Genomic DNA, 16,149 nt, shown 5'->3' with positions numbered 1-16,149 from the left:
GTTACTTTATGATGGCTTTTTAAAATGCCCCTCCCCTTTTATTTTGTGTCTTTATGGTTTCAAAATGTTTTTTGTTGTGACTCTGAGTGTGTATTTGTGTAGCATCTACACACTCCTGAACAGACGCACACACACACGTGCATGATATCAAACAGAATAATGAAGCTATTCAGGGAAATTAGTCAATGTTTTGTGAGAAACTATAGTTTTGAACAATAAAAACACGTCTTCATCACATTTCACTTTATTTCTTAACGCGGCACAAAATCTCTTAAAATGTGGATGAAAAAAGACACTTTTATGTTGATTTGTTGAGTTTGTGGATGAAATTTTAACTCGTGAAAATTTGTGAAATATTCACAAACTTTTTTAATTCAGTGTTTTTTTCACTTTGAATTATTTTAAAGTTTTCAAATAATTAATTACATTATGTAATTTAATAATTTATTTGAATAATTTCAAGTTTATTTATCAATGGAAGAAAAAAATTGTAGAATCTTAAATTTAAATGATTGCAGAGGTGAAAGTAACAGATTACAAGTACAGTACTCACATTACTGTAATTGAGTTTTTTTATGTGAACTTTTGATGTTTTGGGGTCACTGTATTTTTGTGGTTGTTTTCTGTATTTTCTTGTAATTTTTTGTAATTGTGTTGACAGTTTGTGTGTCTGGAGCTGTTCTGTATAATGTGTTGTGTGTGTGTTGTCATTTTATGTTTTTGTGTATTTTTTGTGTACTGTGTGCATTTTGCTGCTAATTTGTGTGTTTTAGGAGTTATTGTGTGTATTACGTTGGGCTTTATATCCTTTCCAACTTCTTGAAATACAATTTTTGGGCCGAAAAAGATTAGACTGAGGGCCACATGTGGCCCCCGGGCCACCATTTGCCTATGTCTGCTTTACACCTTTGAATGATTAATCTCAGATTTTTAATGTAATTCTCGTTCCTGTCGGTGGGGGCGCTGCAGGTGATGAAGATGTGATATAATGTGATGTAGGTCAGAAGACTTTTACAGTCTATGGGTGGAGCTCAGACACCGACATAGACCAGGACCAGCACCGGGACCCACCGGGACCCACGGGCCGCTCACAGGTCGGTGTTTCCTCCGCCAACACCCGCAGCATCATCCGCCTCCTCTCCATCCATCATCATCATCATCATCATCATCATCATCATCATCATCATCATCATCCATCAGTCCTGCAGCTCCAGGTACACACACACACACACACACACACACACACCGGGGCGGATCCCGGTGCTTCGGTCACCGGGCCGTTGGTGCGTCGCTTCCCGGGAGGAGTGGCTCCGAGCCCCGCTGTGTGTGAGGAGCTTCTCCCCTCTACACACACACACACACACACACACCTGCCGTTACGAGCACGTATTGTGTATCATTATTATAATATTAACAATGTAAATATTTCTTACAGTAGTTCATGTATTTTATTGCAAAACATCCGTCTGTTATGTCACGTGATAAAACCCTAGATAACATTACAGAGAGCAGTGTTTCTCAAATGGGGGTACGTGTCCCCCTAGGAGTACGCAATGGCACTACAGGGGGTACTAGAGAGAGAGAAAGAGGAAATGAAATCGTTAAAAACATTGTTTTATTTTGGTTAAAAATGATGATCTTTTCTCTATAAAAGCAAGGAGCGTCTGTGTGTGCGTGAGTAGCACACATCTCCCCGTCGCTGTGTCTGTTCGACCTGAAACTTTTTTAACAGAGTTTGTGCATCCATTATTTGGTGTTGCAAAAACATTTATTTTAATTTTATTTTGAACGCGGGTTAGACCAGTGTCACATACTGCGTTTATCTTCGTACTGAGATTATAACGCTAACACTAGCATAATCCAATAAACAAAAAAAACACGTCCGTTCACTTTGAAAACAAAAATAAACAAAAATGAATTCATTGTTGTTTTAGCAAAAATTCATTTTCCGCTAGTGTGCATGTGCGTACATGTGCATATAAAACACTCAGTACATGACACTGGACATGAGAGGGGGAGGGGCATCCTGTGAACACATGTAAACATATACATTTCTCCTTGAACACAGCATTATTAATGCTGATACCACGTGTTTATAAGCTAACGCACACCTTGGCTGTACATGATATGTTTGTGTGTAATAGTCATTTTCCCACTGGGTTTTTTTTAGTTTTTCCTGCTGAAGGAGGGTCTACGGACATTTAAATTCAGCAAACTTTGGTGCAAACTTCATTGATGAATTTATCATGTACATGTTTGTAAATATAGATTATATTCATGGTTTCTTTTTTTAACATACTATAATTTTATTTAATTATAATAAAATAAGTTCAGGTCAACCTTCTCAAAGCCTATTTTTTGGAACTAACAGTTGTAGAACGTCTGATTTCAAGTTCATCTAAATCTAACAATAACACAAGCAAGTATGTATTATGATACATATCAGCTATAAATAACACTAAATAAGACAGTTTGACCAAAATGCACAAAATCTAAATCATTAATAAATAAGAATAATTCTTTTTTTAAAAACCAAACTTAATACACATTAAACAACTCATAGATTTACCTAATTAATCAAATAAACAGACACAATAAACCCCTAAATGATAAATAATTATAATGAATCAATCAATAATCTTGAACATAATTTGTATTGCTTGTATTATCTTTAACTAACTATAATAACTGATCGTTTGATTTCTAAATGTAAAACATCTTCTAAGTGAAAGAATCCTGTTATATAAACTTTATAAATCTATACTTTGACCTACTGTATATCATGTGTGTGTCTTTATCTCTGATGAGCTCATGTTTGACTCTGACAATCATAAATGTCTTATACATCATAACAAAACGCGTCACATGTGCAGAAATGGGAGGAGAAACTCTAGATAACAACATACAATAAAAAACCTGGGAAAACTAGGTTCGTGGCCCAGGAGTGAGTCGACCCTGAGGCCCACAGCTGTGTTAGACGAGTGTCTGTTATATTCTATTGTTGTTGATTCATTTCTGTTCATCTGTGATTGATTGATTGATTGATTGATTGATTGATTCAGCAAAACCTCTGACTGTGTCTCTGTTTATAAAATCTCAGATACTGAATATGAGAATATCTCAAAACTCTACCAGATAAATCACACACTATTTTATTTTACATCCACAAATAAAGCCTTAATAACACTACAGAGTACAGTATGTACACCTCTATGTATATACAACCTTCAAACACATACTCATTTAAACATAATAGACAACTCTACTTAAGCTCCTCCCACTATATGAAGACATACTTCCAACAAGCGCTGTTCGAGTAATAATGATGATAGAAAATAAACGAAATATATAATGGACAGTCTTACTCACACTAAATACTGTTTCATTTACAAAATGAGATTCTTTAAAATGTGTTATCATTTATGTATTACATTATTATGATGTGTGTGTGTGTGTGTGCGTGCGTGTGTGTGCGTGTGTGTGCGTGTGTGCGTGTGTGTGTGTGTGTGTGTGTGTGTGCTCTGAGTCAGCAGGATGTTGTTTTTCACTCTCCTTCTCTTTGTTTTCGTTTTTCCTGATTTAGATTCAAGATCATTTTAAAGACAGTTTAAAAGTTAATCTCTTAAATTAATTTATATAGTTATAAAGTGTTGTTATTCTACTGAATCATTAAACCCATGACGTGATATTAAACCTTTGTTCCCAAAGATGGTAGTCAACATGAGGTTTACCATGTGACAGTGGCGTGGGAGCTGTGTGTCTGATATGAGAAGGATGTAAATTATACAGACGCATCATCAGTAATGTTCCTTTGAATTGTTTTAATAATGCATTGGATTTTATCTTAGACCCCAGCTTTATCATAGACACTCAAAGTCACTTCACAGAATTAAGACATTCTTTCACTCCACACTTCGTGGGGGTAAGCTACTACTGTAGCCACAGCTGCCCTGGGGTAGACTGACGGAAGTGAGGCTGCCATAGTGCGCCATAGGCCCCTCCCACCACCACCAACATTCACTCACACACTACATTCATACTAGACAATGTAGGTGAAGTGCCTTGCCCAAGGACACAATGACAGATACCACTGGGGTGACTGTCCCCCACTGTGGCCCCTGGAATTCTCAGAGGTCTCCATCATCTACTGACCAGGACCAAACCTGCTGATCTTCACAGATCTAACCAGATCAGCCAATCACATGATTTTTAACACTAGACACCCTCATCAAAGGTGGTCAGCTACAGGGTGATCAAGCCTGAGCTACAGGTCCATAATTTCTCTCCAATCTGCAGGTTTAGGCCACTTCACACCACCACCCCATGTATAAATAATAATAATAATTGTGTGTGTGTGTGTGTGTGTAGGACTTGTTGAGACACATACTGCTGTGATGAGCAGAGGGAAACCCTCAGGTGAGACTTTCATGTGTTTTTGTCATCAAAATGTGACACTTGCTGTAAACACACACACAGATCTATGTCTATGACATATAGGGTGGGCGGAGCCAAGTGGAGGTCTGGTGGAGACCTGAGTGCATCGCCATGGAGACGGCCGTGGAGCTGCGGGAGCTCGACGGAGGACGAGGAAGCGTCGCACATGGTTATGAAAATGCCTCCTATCAGCAGGATGAAGAGGCTGACCATCATCATCCTCAGCAGGTGGGAGGGGCCTCAAAGGAAGAACTGTTGTATTGAGTTAAATAGGAGGAGTTTATACTGTGTGGGGGAGGGGCTTAAGAGGAAGGTAGGGACGTGGGAAAGAACTAACAGACTTCACAGTAATGTCTTCCTCTCTCCTCCTTCTTCCTTTCAGTCGTTTTATGAAGATGAAGACGTGGCTGAGACTCGTACTGACGTGGTCTCCACTGAGGACCGCTCCTCAGACTACGGCTTTGTGGTGGCGTTGGTGTTGCTGGTGTCGGGTATTGTCCTGGTGGGCGTGGCCTACACCATCCCGCGAGAGGCCAAGGTCGACCGGGACTCGGTGTCAGCGCGTCAGATGGAGCGTCTGGAGCGCTACTACGCAGGGCTGGGCTCCCACCTGGATCGCTGCATCATCGCAGGGCTGGGCCTGCTGACGCTGGGCGGGATGTTCCTGTCCGTCCTCCTCATGGTGTCCGTGTGCCGCGGGGAGGCCGACCGCCGCCGCGCTGCCTTCGTTCGGCCCAAGAGGACGTACGGCTCCATCCACCTCAGGATGAAGCAGCTGGCCAGCGGAGAGGACGGGGGCCAGTTTTTGGATCGGGAAATCAAACCCCAACCGGGAACCAGCGGGAACGCCGTCGATCTTCCTCCTGATGCTTCCTCGTCATCCTCCGTCATCTGAGCCGGGCACAGGTGCATCATGGGTAGGCTTGTCCTGGCGTTTGTCATACTTCTAGTGTCGTCGAACAGGAAAACTGAGCCAATATTTCTAACTTCAGCTTCTGTAAACTGAACTGGTTTCCCAAGGGAAGAGAAACGCTATTAGTGGCTTCCCACATGCTAACGCTAACGAGTTGCTTATAATCCGACTCTGATGTTCGATCATTCAAACCCAAGTTCCTCAATGGATGTAAATATGTAGCGATGTTATGGGCACACTCATCAAGATAAACTAATCGTCCACGCCGCCTGGTGGGAAAAAAAGGCGTATAAGTCTTTTTGTCGTATAAGTCGCACCTCAGTTTAAAAAGGATAAAGCTGATAAACAGGTTTCAGGTGATTTTAAACAGAAATCTACTTGGATTTTATTATATTTGGGTCTGAACTTGCACTAAAAGAGAGAAGTTTAAGCTAACGCTCGTGGAGCTTTAGCTCGGTGTATTATAAACGTAGAGATATCCGATGATACCGATCCACCGAGAGCAGAGTAATGTATCAGATATCGCTTATTGATATGAGCACAATAATGTAGTACGTGTACGTATCGATATCGCAGCAGCGTGTGTAGCTACATGACGAGACTCCTGATCCATTAAACAATCCATGACACCTGTCAATCATTCCCGTAGAACCTGTCGGTTGTGCACGCCGCGTGAATGTGGGAGTGTGACACACACAGCTCACAACAGCACTTTATCTTATTGTTTTTGAGCACATTAGAGATGAAGGAGTGAAACTGTGGCGCCCCCTAGTGGCTCACACACGATATTTGATGACATAACGGGTAAATAATGAACATCTCTATTACTAATTATATGTTTAATTATAATTTTGTTATCATCCCAAACCATCCACAAAGCTTCAGAGCACAAGCTTTACACTCCCCCGTTCTGACCAATCAGACGAGGAAACTTCAAAATAAAAGCACACATGCGGAGATCAGGGAGCAGATATGTTACATTGGCGGTGAATGTCTCAAACCTTTGAAAGGTCATTGAATGTGTTTAGTTTTTTTTTTTTTTTTTGACTCTTTGATGGAGCAGAACCCTTGTGAGTTACCGCTGGACCACAAAAAGCCCACGGACCGCTGTTGAATACCTCTGCTGTGTGTGGTTTGTGTCGTTAAACAGGAACAGAGAGGATAATTGTTTTTAACATTATTCTGAGATTAGATCATAGGTCATTTTTATTCTCACACAAGCTTCAAGATGAACGTGTTTAACTCCGCCCCCTTTGGTCAAGGCTTCTAGGCACACAGAAATCTACTGAATAAAAACAATAATAAAATGAAACAGTTTCGTCCCTTTAGGGTGGCCAAAGAATTCTGAATTTATTTGCTTTTCTTAGTATTTTAATGTCACTATAAATATAATTAAACTTCTAAAAAGTCAGAATTTTAATTTCTCTTATTTAAATATGTGAGATTATTGTAGTTTATTTGGGGATTTAATGTAAAAATATGACTTAATTATGAAAAACTCAAAAGTTCAGATTATTTTTTTTTCCGAGTTTTGAGATTAAATGGATGTGATGTTTTGGGATCTGAACCTTTAGTCAGAAATGTAACGCTGAACGTAACGTGTGATAAAAGGTAAACTGTGTCGATGTGAAAATAAACACTAACCATGCCACTGATGTTTGTTTCTTTTCACAAACAAACTGTACTTGTTCTGATTTAATGTGTTTTTATCCTGTTTGTGTATTTTTGTCCTTGTTTTGGAATCATTTTGTATGTTTTTGGAGTCACACTGTGTTCCCTTTACAACATTAGTACAATACCACAGAAGCTAGCTATGCTAGCAGATGTCAGTCATCAAGTAAACCGTGACATAAGCCTTACATCACTTTTTGTTCACGAGTAGGAGGAGTTGTGTGTGTTTCAGGTGAAGGAGAAAGAAAGTTGAAGAATTATATTTGTGGTCCACGTGTTAAAGACGGTAAATGTGCTTCTTCGTCATGTTTGGGTTAGCTTAGCACGTAGCCACCAGTTGCACATGTTTAGGTTAGCTTAGCATGTAGCTGTGCTGGCTGAGCAGGGTCAAAGTTCAGAGGGGGTTATACAATGAAAGTGTGTGTGTGTGTGTGTGTTAGAGAGCTATGAATAACAGACTGAACTACAAACGCTGAGTTTTTATTTTTATTTTTTCCAACTTTCAGAACATTGTAGCGCACAGACACACACTAGACTGATGGTGAGTCTTTGCTACATGAACATGTCGTCGTAGCCTGGTGGGGGCAGGTGGTCGGGGTCAGGCCTGGAACACAAACAAACACCTCATTAACACCATGTGACGTCTTTAATGTATTTCTTTAAACAATATGTACAGAATTTAAAGCAATTTCAAAATAAGATTTTCCTTCACATTATTTGACAAAATGTTACAAAATTTGTCACAGTGTATGTGAGTGCGTGTGTTTGTGTGTGTGTGTGTATCTCACCCCGGTCTGTGGCGTCCTATTGGTCCAAAGGGATCAAAGCGAGCTCCTGGAGGAACGGCCCCTGGGGGGAGGACGTCGGGAAAGCCGCTGGTCGGGTCAAACTCTGGGCGAGGATAGCCAGATCGGAGCGGGTCAACGATCATCCCTCCACCGCCAGGATCGCTGAAGACAAATCAGGAGCAAAGCATCATGGGAGAACAGTAGACTGATCAATGTGAAAAGCTCGGGGGGGGGGGGTATTGGCCCGCCAGATCAGAATAGCTGCTGTCACGCTCAAACTGGTCATCATGCTATCCAGTGACTGGATGTAGTGAAACTGAAGGAATGCATAGCTTTAATCTGATCTGAAGTCTGTGTTTGTTTTATTGCGAGTCACCATTTATAATGACGACCAGTTGAACCAAAACACCAAGATATAAACTGTTCTTTGTGAAGTCCTCTGTTCTCCTGAAGTACATATGCTGTCATTATGTTTAAATCTTGCCAATGAGGTCTTCTATATATAATAATAATAATAATAATAATAAGAGACTTTTCAAAATAAAAGCAGACTGTACTGCAATGGTTTTGAAGGTGGTAAAAGTGGGGAAAAAAAAAAACTCACCCAAAGGGATCCAAATCAGCTCCACCAGCAGCAAACGGATCAGGATAAGGCCTACACACACACACACACACACACACACACACACACACACACACACACACACACACACACACACACACACACACACACACACAGAGACACACGTTTCTCTTCATTCTGTTCATTGTGTGTGTTTTGTGTAGTGTGTAGTAATGTTTGTGTGTGTTACTGACCACTGAGGCTGTGGTGGAACTCTGCTAGGAACACGCAGAGGGTCCCTCTGCTCTAAGCTCCTCCTCCTCCTCCTCCTCTCCTCCTCTTCCTCACTGGGACTCTTCCTCGGGGCTGCAGGGGCTGCAGGAGCTGCAGGTAGAAGCTGCGTCCTCACGTTGTCGGACAAAAACTGCTTGTTTTTGAAAACCCTGCAGAGCAAATGGCAACAGGAACGCGTTCACAGCTTTAAAGGACGACCAGTCTAACCGTAACACCAACGAGAAAGTGTCAGAAACTAATCACAAGATAACATGATCAAAAGTCGAGTCACTGACCTGTCAAATGTCTGCAGGTGCTCCGCCTCCACGTAGTCGCCGACGTTCACCGTCAGCTCCGAGACCTGCTGCGTTCCGCAGTCCTACACACACACACACACACACACACACACACACACACACACACACGAAGCTGTGACTGAGGTGCTAATGCTAATGCTAGTGCTAATGCTAATCCTACCATCAGGTTGAAGATGAGCGTGGTATCCACAGCAATGGCTTTAAGTAGCATCGTGTCCTCTGAGTCCTGAGCTTTGTACCTCAGAGTGTAGAGCTCCGTGTTACTGCTCCAGTCCACGGGGAGAAGCTCTGAGCGCCGCTCTGCACCGCTAGGCTGTAATTAACACCAGTACCACCGTTAACACCAGTACAACCATTACCATCATAAAACCGTCATAAAAAAACACTGAAGCGGGACGCGAACCCGCGACCCATCACTTCCAAGAGCAGCGTCACAAGTGTCAACTTCACAACTGTGTCATCATACCATCAAAGATGTGTGATCTACAGATTTAACTGTATAACAATATAAATCAACAATCGAGCCTTAAAAGTGGATTTATCTAAATGATCATCTCCTTTATAATATCTACAGGTTTGTATTCAGTGAACTTTACTACAGACGTCAGTAGATGTTTTAATGCAGATCAACTTCTCAGTGACTTTCATTTAACTCATTCAGTGCCATTGACGGGATATCTCGTCATTTGCATTTTTTCACAGGGATTACTAGTAAACACCCTGGCGGAGCTCATCGATATCTAAGCTGTGGGGTGTTGTAGTGACCAACTGTGTCCTGAAGATGGCAGCAGTGCACCATTAGAGGAGAGATTAGCCACTGATGCTACCCAGCAAAGGAGGAAGAAGCAGGAAAATAAGTGAGCTTATGGCGCTATGAAGTGATATTGTGGCGTATCCAGCAGCTCACAGCTCCACATACTAACACAGAACATGTGTGGACCTGAGTGGATTATTGATAATGTGATCGTGAGCTAAAACCATCAACTAACCGGGCCAAACGGGTCATCCCTGCGTGTCGGGAGGAGGGGGGGGTGTGGAGGTGGGTACAAAATACCCCCAGCCTGTGAGCCAGATAGCAAAATAATAGGTGACATGTAGGAAGTAGCAGCGCACCTTTGGATGAGAGATCATCCATGCCCATCAGAGCTCAGAGGAAGAGAGGAAAGGAGTTTACGAGACAGAAAATGGCGCTACGTACAGAGCTGACGCTCCCAGCAGCGCACACTCCGACCAGAGCAAGTGTGGAATTCATGGATAATGTGGTGATTGTGAGAAAAAACCATAAAAAACGGTGTAAGCAGTGACACTCTGTATGTCTGGGAGGAAGAGGAAGTTGCGTGTGTGCAGACTGACGGGAGAGAAAGTTGGAGGAACGCCAAAATACAGTAAGAAATCCATTCAGCTCTGACCCAGATAGATAAATAATAATAATAATTTTGCCATCAAAAGCCCGGTCTGTGTTTTTTTTTTAGTTTTATATCAGGAAACAATGTTCAGATGCTAGAGTTGTCACTAAATCACAAAAAAAAAAAAAAAAAAGCCTTAAAGTCACTGACAGGGTTTTTTTTTTTTTTTTACAAAAAGGCTTTTTTCTCAGCTTTTTGCTCTGAAACTGAAGATTTGTGTAAAACTTGCTCTATTCAACGGCTGATTACAAAAGAATGAAACAAGCCAGAAATGTTTTTTTTTTTTTGTTGTTGTTGATGAAAGTAGTAATCTTTCAGAATCTGGTGTAAGATTTCAGAAAGTCATAGTAGAAAATATTCTGTGGGTCTTTAAAATCAGTCAAAATGCTCAAAAACGGCTGGAACGGAGGGGGTAGAAAATCTGAAAATGGCTGGAACTGAATGAGTTAATGATCTGTATCTACAATGTTATAAAGAAAACTACCGTTTGCACAAAAAAAGAAAAAAGTAAATCAACACAACATTAGTAATGATGTGAACACGTCTGTGATGTCACTAATGTGTTTCAGAGAAAAGTGTTAAGGTTTATTAAAGTGTTCAGGTGGGCGGAGCCAGGTAGAAACCCAGGGTTTCTTTGATAAAACCTGTCAGTGACCAGGTTTAGTTCACGGACAATGTTGCTATGGTAACATACTCAGTTTATGAATGAGATACTCAGAGTTTGAACATAACCAGCTTTATGGAATAAACCTCTGTACAACAATTATGTTGTGTTGTGTTATGTTATGTTATCATTACCTGGTCCCCGGAGCCCACGCAGCGGAGGCCGCTCTTAATCAGCTCCCAGTGAACGAAGCAGATGACGGCATCCTGCGGAGCGCGGACCGCTGAGGACACGCCGTGAAACAAAACCTCGAGCCCGGCCATCACAGCAACTGTTATTGGAACGTCCAGCAGCGTCTGAGCAGGAAGAACACCGTAGTTACAGCCGGAAACACCACCCGAGGCCTTCACAATAATAGCATCAAGTAGACTGTTACGAACAAACAAATTCACAGAATTGAAACAATGAACAATAATTACTATAGATACTTAATAAATTGGGTTTTTTATCAAATGAATATTGTTTAAGAGTTACTACGGACTTTTGAAGCGTAAACTACATTTTAGCTTGAATAAAATACGGAAATAATGTAGTTTCCGGTCTCCAACTTGTCCCAGTTTCGTTTTCACCAACAACATCCGGTTCAACACGACTGAAGCGTAATAGTTACATTTTCTGTTTTTAGTTTTAGCTTTCTGTATTTCTATATTTTCTGAATTCAACAATTTACTGATTAAAACAAAAATCAACACAGTTTAAACATTGTTAAAAAATGTCATGACGAAGCAAAAAAATGTCGATTTATTTATTTGTGTTGCATGTGTCGGGGTGTGGCACAAATGTTAAAGTAAAGCCCTAATATGACATCAATGATCTATCTAAGATATGTTGTAAATATTTATTAAACGTTGGATAACGAGGAATCCACGTTTTGTTTAATATCTTCTTTTTAAAAAAATAACTTAAAAGTGAATAAAAACAAACAAACACTTAAATCTTTGACATTTGTGTGTGCTCTTGGAAAAATAAAACTGTTCGAAAATATGTCGGATTTCATTTTGATTTTGGTCACCGGAAGTAATATTTTCGCTTTGCTTTGGCGCAGAACTCCATTTCCCATGGTGCCTTTGGGCGGCTGCTCTCCCTCACTGTAATGGCGGCTCCTTTGACTCTGCTGCTGGTCGTGGCCGTCACGGTCCGAGCTTTGCTCTCCAGCTCGGCTCTGCAGCAGCTCATAGCGGAGCGGGTGGAGGTGGTTTCCCCCATCAGTGCCTGGAAACGAGGTGAAGCTTTAAATTTGCTCTGGTGTGCCGGTTAATCAGGTCCGCGTGTTATTTGATGACCCACTTCCGTGTGCTTCGCTGGAAACAGCCAATAAGAATCCTATGTATTTTTTAAAACGCTCTTATATTAATTTTGATTTAAAAATGTTCCCCCTAAGTAAAGGGAAACGTAACATTTGGAAAATGTAGGAGATGTATTAAAGGGAAAGTCTGAAGATTTTTCACCGGATGAAACGTTTACCCGTTGAGTCACAACACCTGCTCTGTGTCTCTCCTCTGGTGTTATGAATGAAACCTGCTCCACTTTAACTTGGCTCTTTTGGTTAAATAATATAAATGAAATATTTTGGCCCCAAATAATTAATCTTCAGTCAATCTCATGTTCTTAATGTTGTTTGTTTGTTGTTTGTTGTCAGTCATCGAAGGACTGGCTCTGCTGGATTTGGGCGTGTCTCCGTATTCTGGAGATGTTTTCCATGAGGTAAGAGATTTATGCTGACTGCAGAAACAAAGAAACTTACACACCAGTACGAACATAAAAAACAATTTTGGTCATTGGAAGTAATCCTTTTGCCTAGTTTTGACACAGAACTCCATTTCCCATGGTGCCTTTGGGCGGCTCCTTTAACTCTGCTGCTTGTGTGGTCGTCACGGTTACATGTAAATGTGTGTTTTCAGACGCCACTCATCATCTACCTGTTCCACTTTGTGGTGGATTATGCAGAGATAACCTTCATAGTGAGTTTGTGTTTGATCCACTTTCTTACGTCAGTTCAAAGTTCACAGTTAAAGTCGTTAGTGTGAGTTTCTCCGTCTGTGTCTCACAGTTGGCCGATGTGATCGCTGCTGTGGCGCTCTACATCTCTGTGAAGGACTACAACAAACAAGTGGTGAGTGCGCGACTCCGTGTGTCACGTGCGAGTCCTGCTGTTGTTTGTGACGCGTGACTTTGGTTCCGTTCCAGTTCAGGAAGCAGAAGTTTGCCCTGGAGGCCGATCGGTACCCGATGGACTGTCTGGAGCTCATCAGGAGCCCCAAAGAAATGCACTACATCCCATTGAAAGTGGCCATGTTGTAAGTGGACGACTCAGCGATAAATGATCACCATCAATTAGTGATCAGTGTAACGAAGATGAGACCGAGGACAGAACAGGATGTTGTGAAGTCAAGACTAGATGAAGGAAATCAAGAATAAGATGAGTTAATTCTGACAAGATAAAACCAGAAACTGAATGAGAAAATACATTTATCTGTTGAAATAATGTTTTTAGTTGGACTGGAACAAAGATTCTTATTGTTTGGTTGTGCTTCCCTTCAGTTACCTGTTGAACCCATTCACCGTCCTGTCCTGTGTAGCCAAGGCGACGTGTGGCCTGAACAACGCTGTCCTTGCCCTCTTTATTCTTGCCACCATCAAAGGTACATGTGTCTTTATCTCCACCTTGTTTTGTGGTTTCAAAGCCTGTTTTTTATCCCGTCTTTTTCCTCTTCTTGGTCTTTTGTTCTTTGTCCCTTTTTTTACATTTTGCTGTTGTCGTTGTTTTGTCTTTGTATTGTTCCTGTTCTTTGTCTCAGTCCTTGTGTGATCTTAGTTCTTGTATCATTTTGTCGTCTCGGTTCTTGTATTGTTTCTGTTCTTGTGTCGTCTCTGCCCGTGTCGGTCATCGTCTCAGTCCCTTTGTCGTCTTGATCTTTGTCTTCTCAGTTCTTGTTTATCTGCTGTAGTTCTGATGGTTCTTTTCTCTGTGTGTTTCTCAGGAAACATGCTGCTGAGTGCGATCTTTCTGTGTCTCGCCACCTATCAGTCCATCTACCCGCTGACCCTCTGTGTTCCCGCCATGCTCTACCTCATGCAGGTGAGTCTGCATCTCATGGTTGGACGTGAAACCAGCTGGATGGAAACCATGGGTGTGAGCCGTGTTGTGCGTTTGTCCTCCAGCGGCAGTACATCCCCGTGAACCCACGGCGCTTTGGTTTCTGGTGGTTCGTGGCCCAGTACCTCTTCATGTACGTGGGCAGCCTCTTCGTCCTCGTCTGCCTCTCCTTCTTCCTGCTCGGCTCCTGGGACTTCCTGTCCTCCGTCTACGGCTTCATGTGAGCGCTCAGTGTGTGTTACACTGTTTGTCCACTAGAGGGGACGAAGCTTCTCTCACCTTCTGCTGTTTCCTCCCCAGCCTCTCTGTTCCCGACCTCACCCCCAACATCGGCCTCTTCTGGTACTTCTTCGCTGAGATGTTCGAGCACTTCCGGCTTTTCTTCCTCTGCGTTTTCCAGATCAATGTCTTCTTCTACACCATTCCGCTGTCCATCAAGCTAAAGTAGGTCCTCCGGGTCACCGCGGTGCCGCTCCACGCTAACCCGTGTTTGTTGTGCAACAGAGACCACCCGGTGTTCCTCATCTTCATGCAGCTGGCCGTGATCTCCATCTTTAAGTCGTACCCCACTGTGGGAGACCTCGCCCTGTACCTGGCCTTCCTGCCCATGTGGAGCCACCTGCATCGATGTGAGCACGTCACACTCGGACCAATCATGAAGGAGCGTCACTGGCGATGACTCTCTGGTCACGTTTAATAACGATCATGGGTTTATCTTTAATGTTTGGTTTAGATCAGTGGTTCTTAAACTTTTTAGGCTCTAGTCCTCCTTCTCTTACTTTTGAATCCAAATCCTTCCTTTCTCTGACGACTACATTTTACTTAGAATACTATTATTATTTCCAGTCATCTCCTTCCTGATGTGGGACCAACACTGACCTTTTTATTTCTAGTTAATGTTCTAATCAAGATCATTTCTATCATCATTTTGGGTTTTTTTTTCTGTCACTTTGTGTTTTTTGTTGTTTCTGTTTCTTTTTTATTCAGTTTCTTTTTCTCTTGTTTTGTGTGTCTTTGTCGTTTTGTGTGTTGCTGGTAATAGTAAATATTTTTCTCTCTTAGTGTGTGTGTTTTTGTTGTTGTTTGTCTGTTCTTTTTATTATTTGCTATGTCATTTTGTGTTTTTATTGTAGTTTTGTGAGTTGCTGGCAATATTCAGTGTGATTATAATTTTTAACTAAAAATAATCATCATAAAACCCTTATATTTGTAATGCTTTCATTTAGGAATTTTCTTCTCTCTCTCTCAAGTACCCCCTGTAGTGCCATCACATACCCCTAGGGGTACACATACCACCATTTTGAGAAACACTGCTTTAAACGTCCTTTGGTTCTCGCCCTTTTTATTGCTTTAAACGCCTGCGTCAGGACAAACCTCTGACCTGTCCCTGCTCCTTGTTCCCCATCCAGTCCTTAGGAACCTGTTCCTGGTGTCCTGTGTCCTCCTCGCCTGCTCAGCGCTCTTCCCCGTCCTCTGGCACCTCTGGATCTACGCCGGCAGCGCCAACTCTAACTTCTACTACGCCATCACACTGCTGTTCAACGTGGCTCAGGTAGGGTCCACGTTGGGTTTAGTTTACTGTAGTTGAGTTGAGTGGGTTTGGTAACGTGGTGCAGGTAAGGGGGAGTTACCGTGGTTACTGAGGGGTTGCCATGGTTACTGAGGGGGAGTTTCTCCACAGATCCTGCTGGTGTCAGATTACTTCTACGCGTTCCTGCGGCGGGAGCACCACCTGACCTACGGCCTGTACCTGAAGAGGACGGACGGCTCAGAGGCCACGCTGGTGCTCAAGTGAAACCACACGGATGGACATCGCGGGATTTTCACATTAAAGCTCCAACTCTTCCAGGAATTAGTGACGTTAACCATCAACAAGCTGCTGATGATGTCATGGCCATTAGTCTCTAAAGGACCAATGAGATGTTGGAGCTGAACATTTGTGACCAATGATATTTATTTATTCTGCACTGACGCCATTGGTTGTTTTTTACTAATCGGGGATTAAAGGAGCTGCTTTGAACATG

The 16,149-nt window shown here is 42.1% G+C and overlaps 3 protein-coding genes across 5 annotated transcripts; 2 read left to right on the top strand and 1 right to left on the bottom strand.

Annotated features, from left to right (window-relative positions):
* The first annotated feature begins 922 nt into the window (after window positions 1–922).
* Window positions 923–6,900, top strand: tmem74b (transmembrane protein 74B). 3 transcript variants are annotated; one of them, XM_028448050.1, is made up of 4 exons: window positions 923–1,214; window positions 4,369–4,416; window positions 4,498–4,662; window positions 4,817–6,900. In XM_028448050.1, exons 3-4 carry the CDS (start codon window positions 4,546–4,548, stop codon window positions 5,327–5,329), a joined length of 630 nt encoding a protein of 209 aa, XP_028303851.1. In that variant the 5' UTR covers window positions 923–1,214; window positions 4,369–4,416; window positions 4,498–4,545; the 3' UTR covers window positions 5,330–6,900. The 3 variants fall into 3 exon arrangements, with proteins under 3 accessions (XP_028303851.1, XP_028303850.1, XP_028303852.1); XM_028448049.1 differs by having other exon boundaries at window positions 925–1,094; XM_028448051.1 differs by lacking the exon at window positions 923–1,214 and adding an exon at window positions 4,086–4,270.
* A 582-nt stretch (window positions 6,901–7,482) lies between these two features.
* psmf1 (proteasome inhibitor subunit 1) lies at window positions 7,483–11,354 on the bottom strand. The gene is made up of 7 exons (XM_028448047.1): window positions 11,163–11,354; window positions 9,119–9,271; window positions 8,938–9,020; window positions 8,623–8,811; window positions 8,411–8,461; window positions 7,807–7,968; window positions 7,483–7,622 (listed from the first exon to the last, which is right to left on the bottom strand). Exons 1-7 carry the CDS (start codon window positions 11,289–11,291, stop codon window positions 7,571–7,573), a joined length of 819 nt encoding a protein of 272 aa, XP_028303848.1. The 5' UTR covers window positions 11,292–11,354; the 3' UTR covers window positions 7,483–7,570.
* Window positions 11,355–12,082: 728 nt separating this feature from the next.
* Window positions 12,083–16,149, top strand: pigu (phosphatidylinositol glycan anchor biosynthesis, class U). The gene is made up of 12 exons (XM_028448028.1): window positions 12,083–12,251; window positions 12,668–12,732; window positions 12,930–12,989; window positions 13,079–13,141; window positions 13,216–13,325; window positions 13,570–13,670; window positions 14,010–14,107; window positions 14,191–14,345; window positions 14,426–14,569; window positions 14,630–14,754; window positions 15,535–15,677; window positions 15,807–16,149. The coding sequence occupies exons 1-12, from the start codon at window positions 12,122–12,124 to the stop codon at window positions 15,918–15,920; spliced, it is 1,308 nt and encodes a 435-aa protein (XP_028303829.1). The 5' UTR covers window positions 12,083–12,121; the 3' UTR covers window positions 15,921–16,149.

The sequence above is a fragment of the Gouania willdenowi genome, chromosome 5, assembly GCF_900634775.1.
Source record: "Gouania willdenowi chromosome 5, fGouWil2.1, whole genome shotgun sequence".
Lineage (NCBI taxonomy): Eukaryota > Metazoa > Chordata > Actinopteri > Blenniiformes > Gobiesocidae > Gouania > Gouania willdenowi.
The sequence above is the reverse complement of the archived record's forward strand: the minus strand, read 5'-3'. Positions and strand labels throughout refer to the sequence as shown.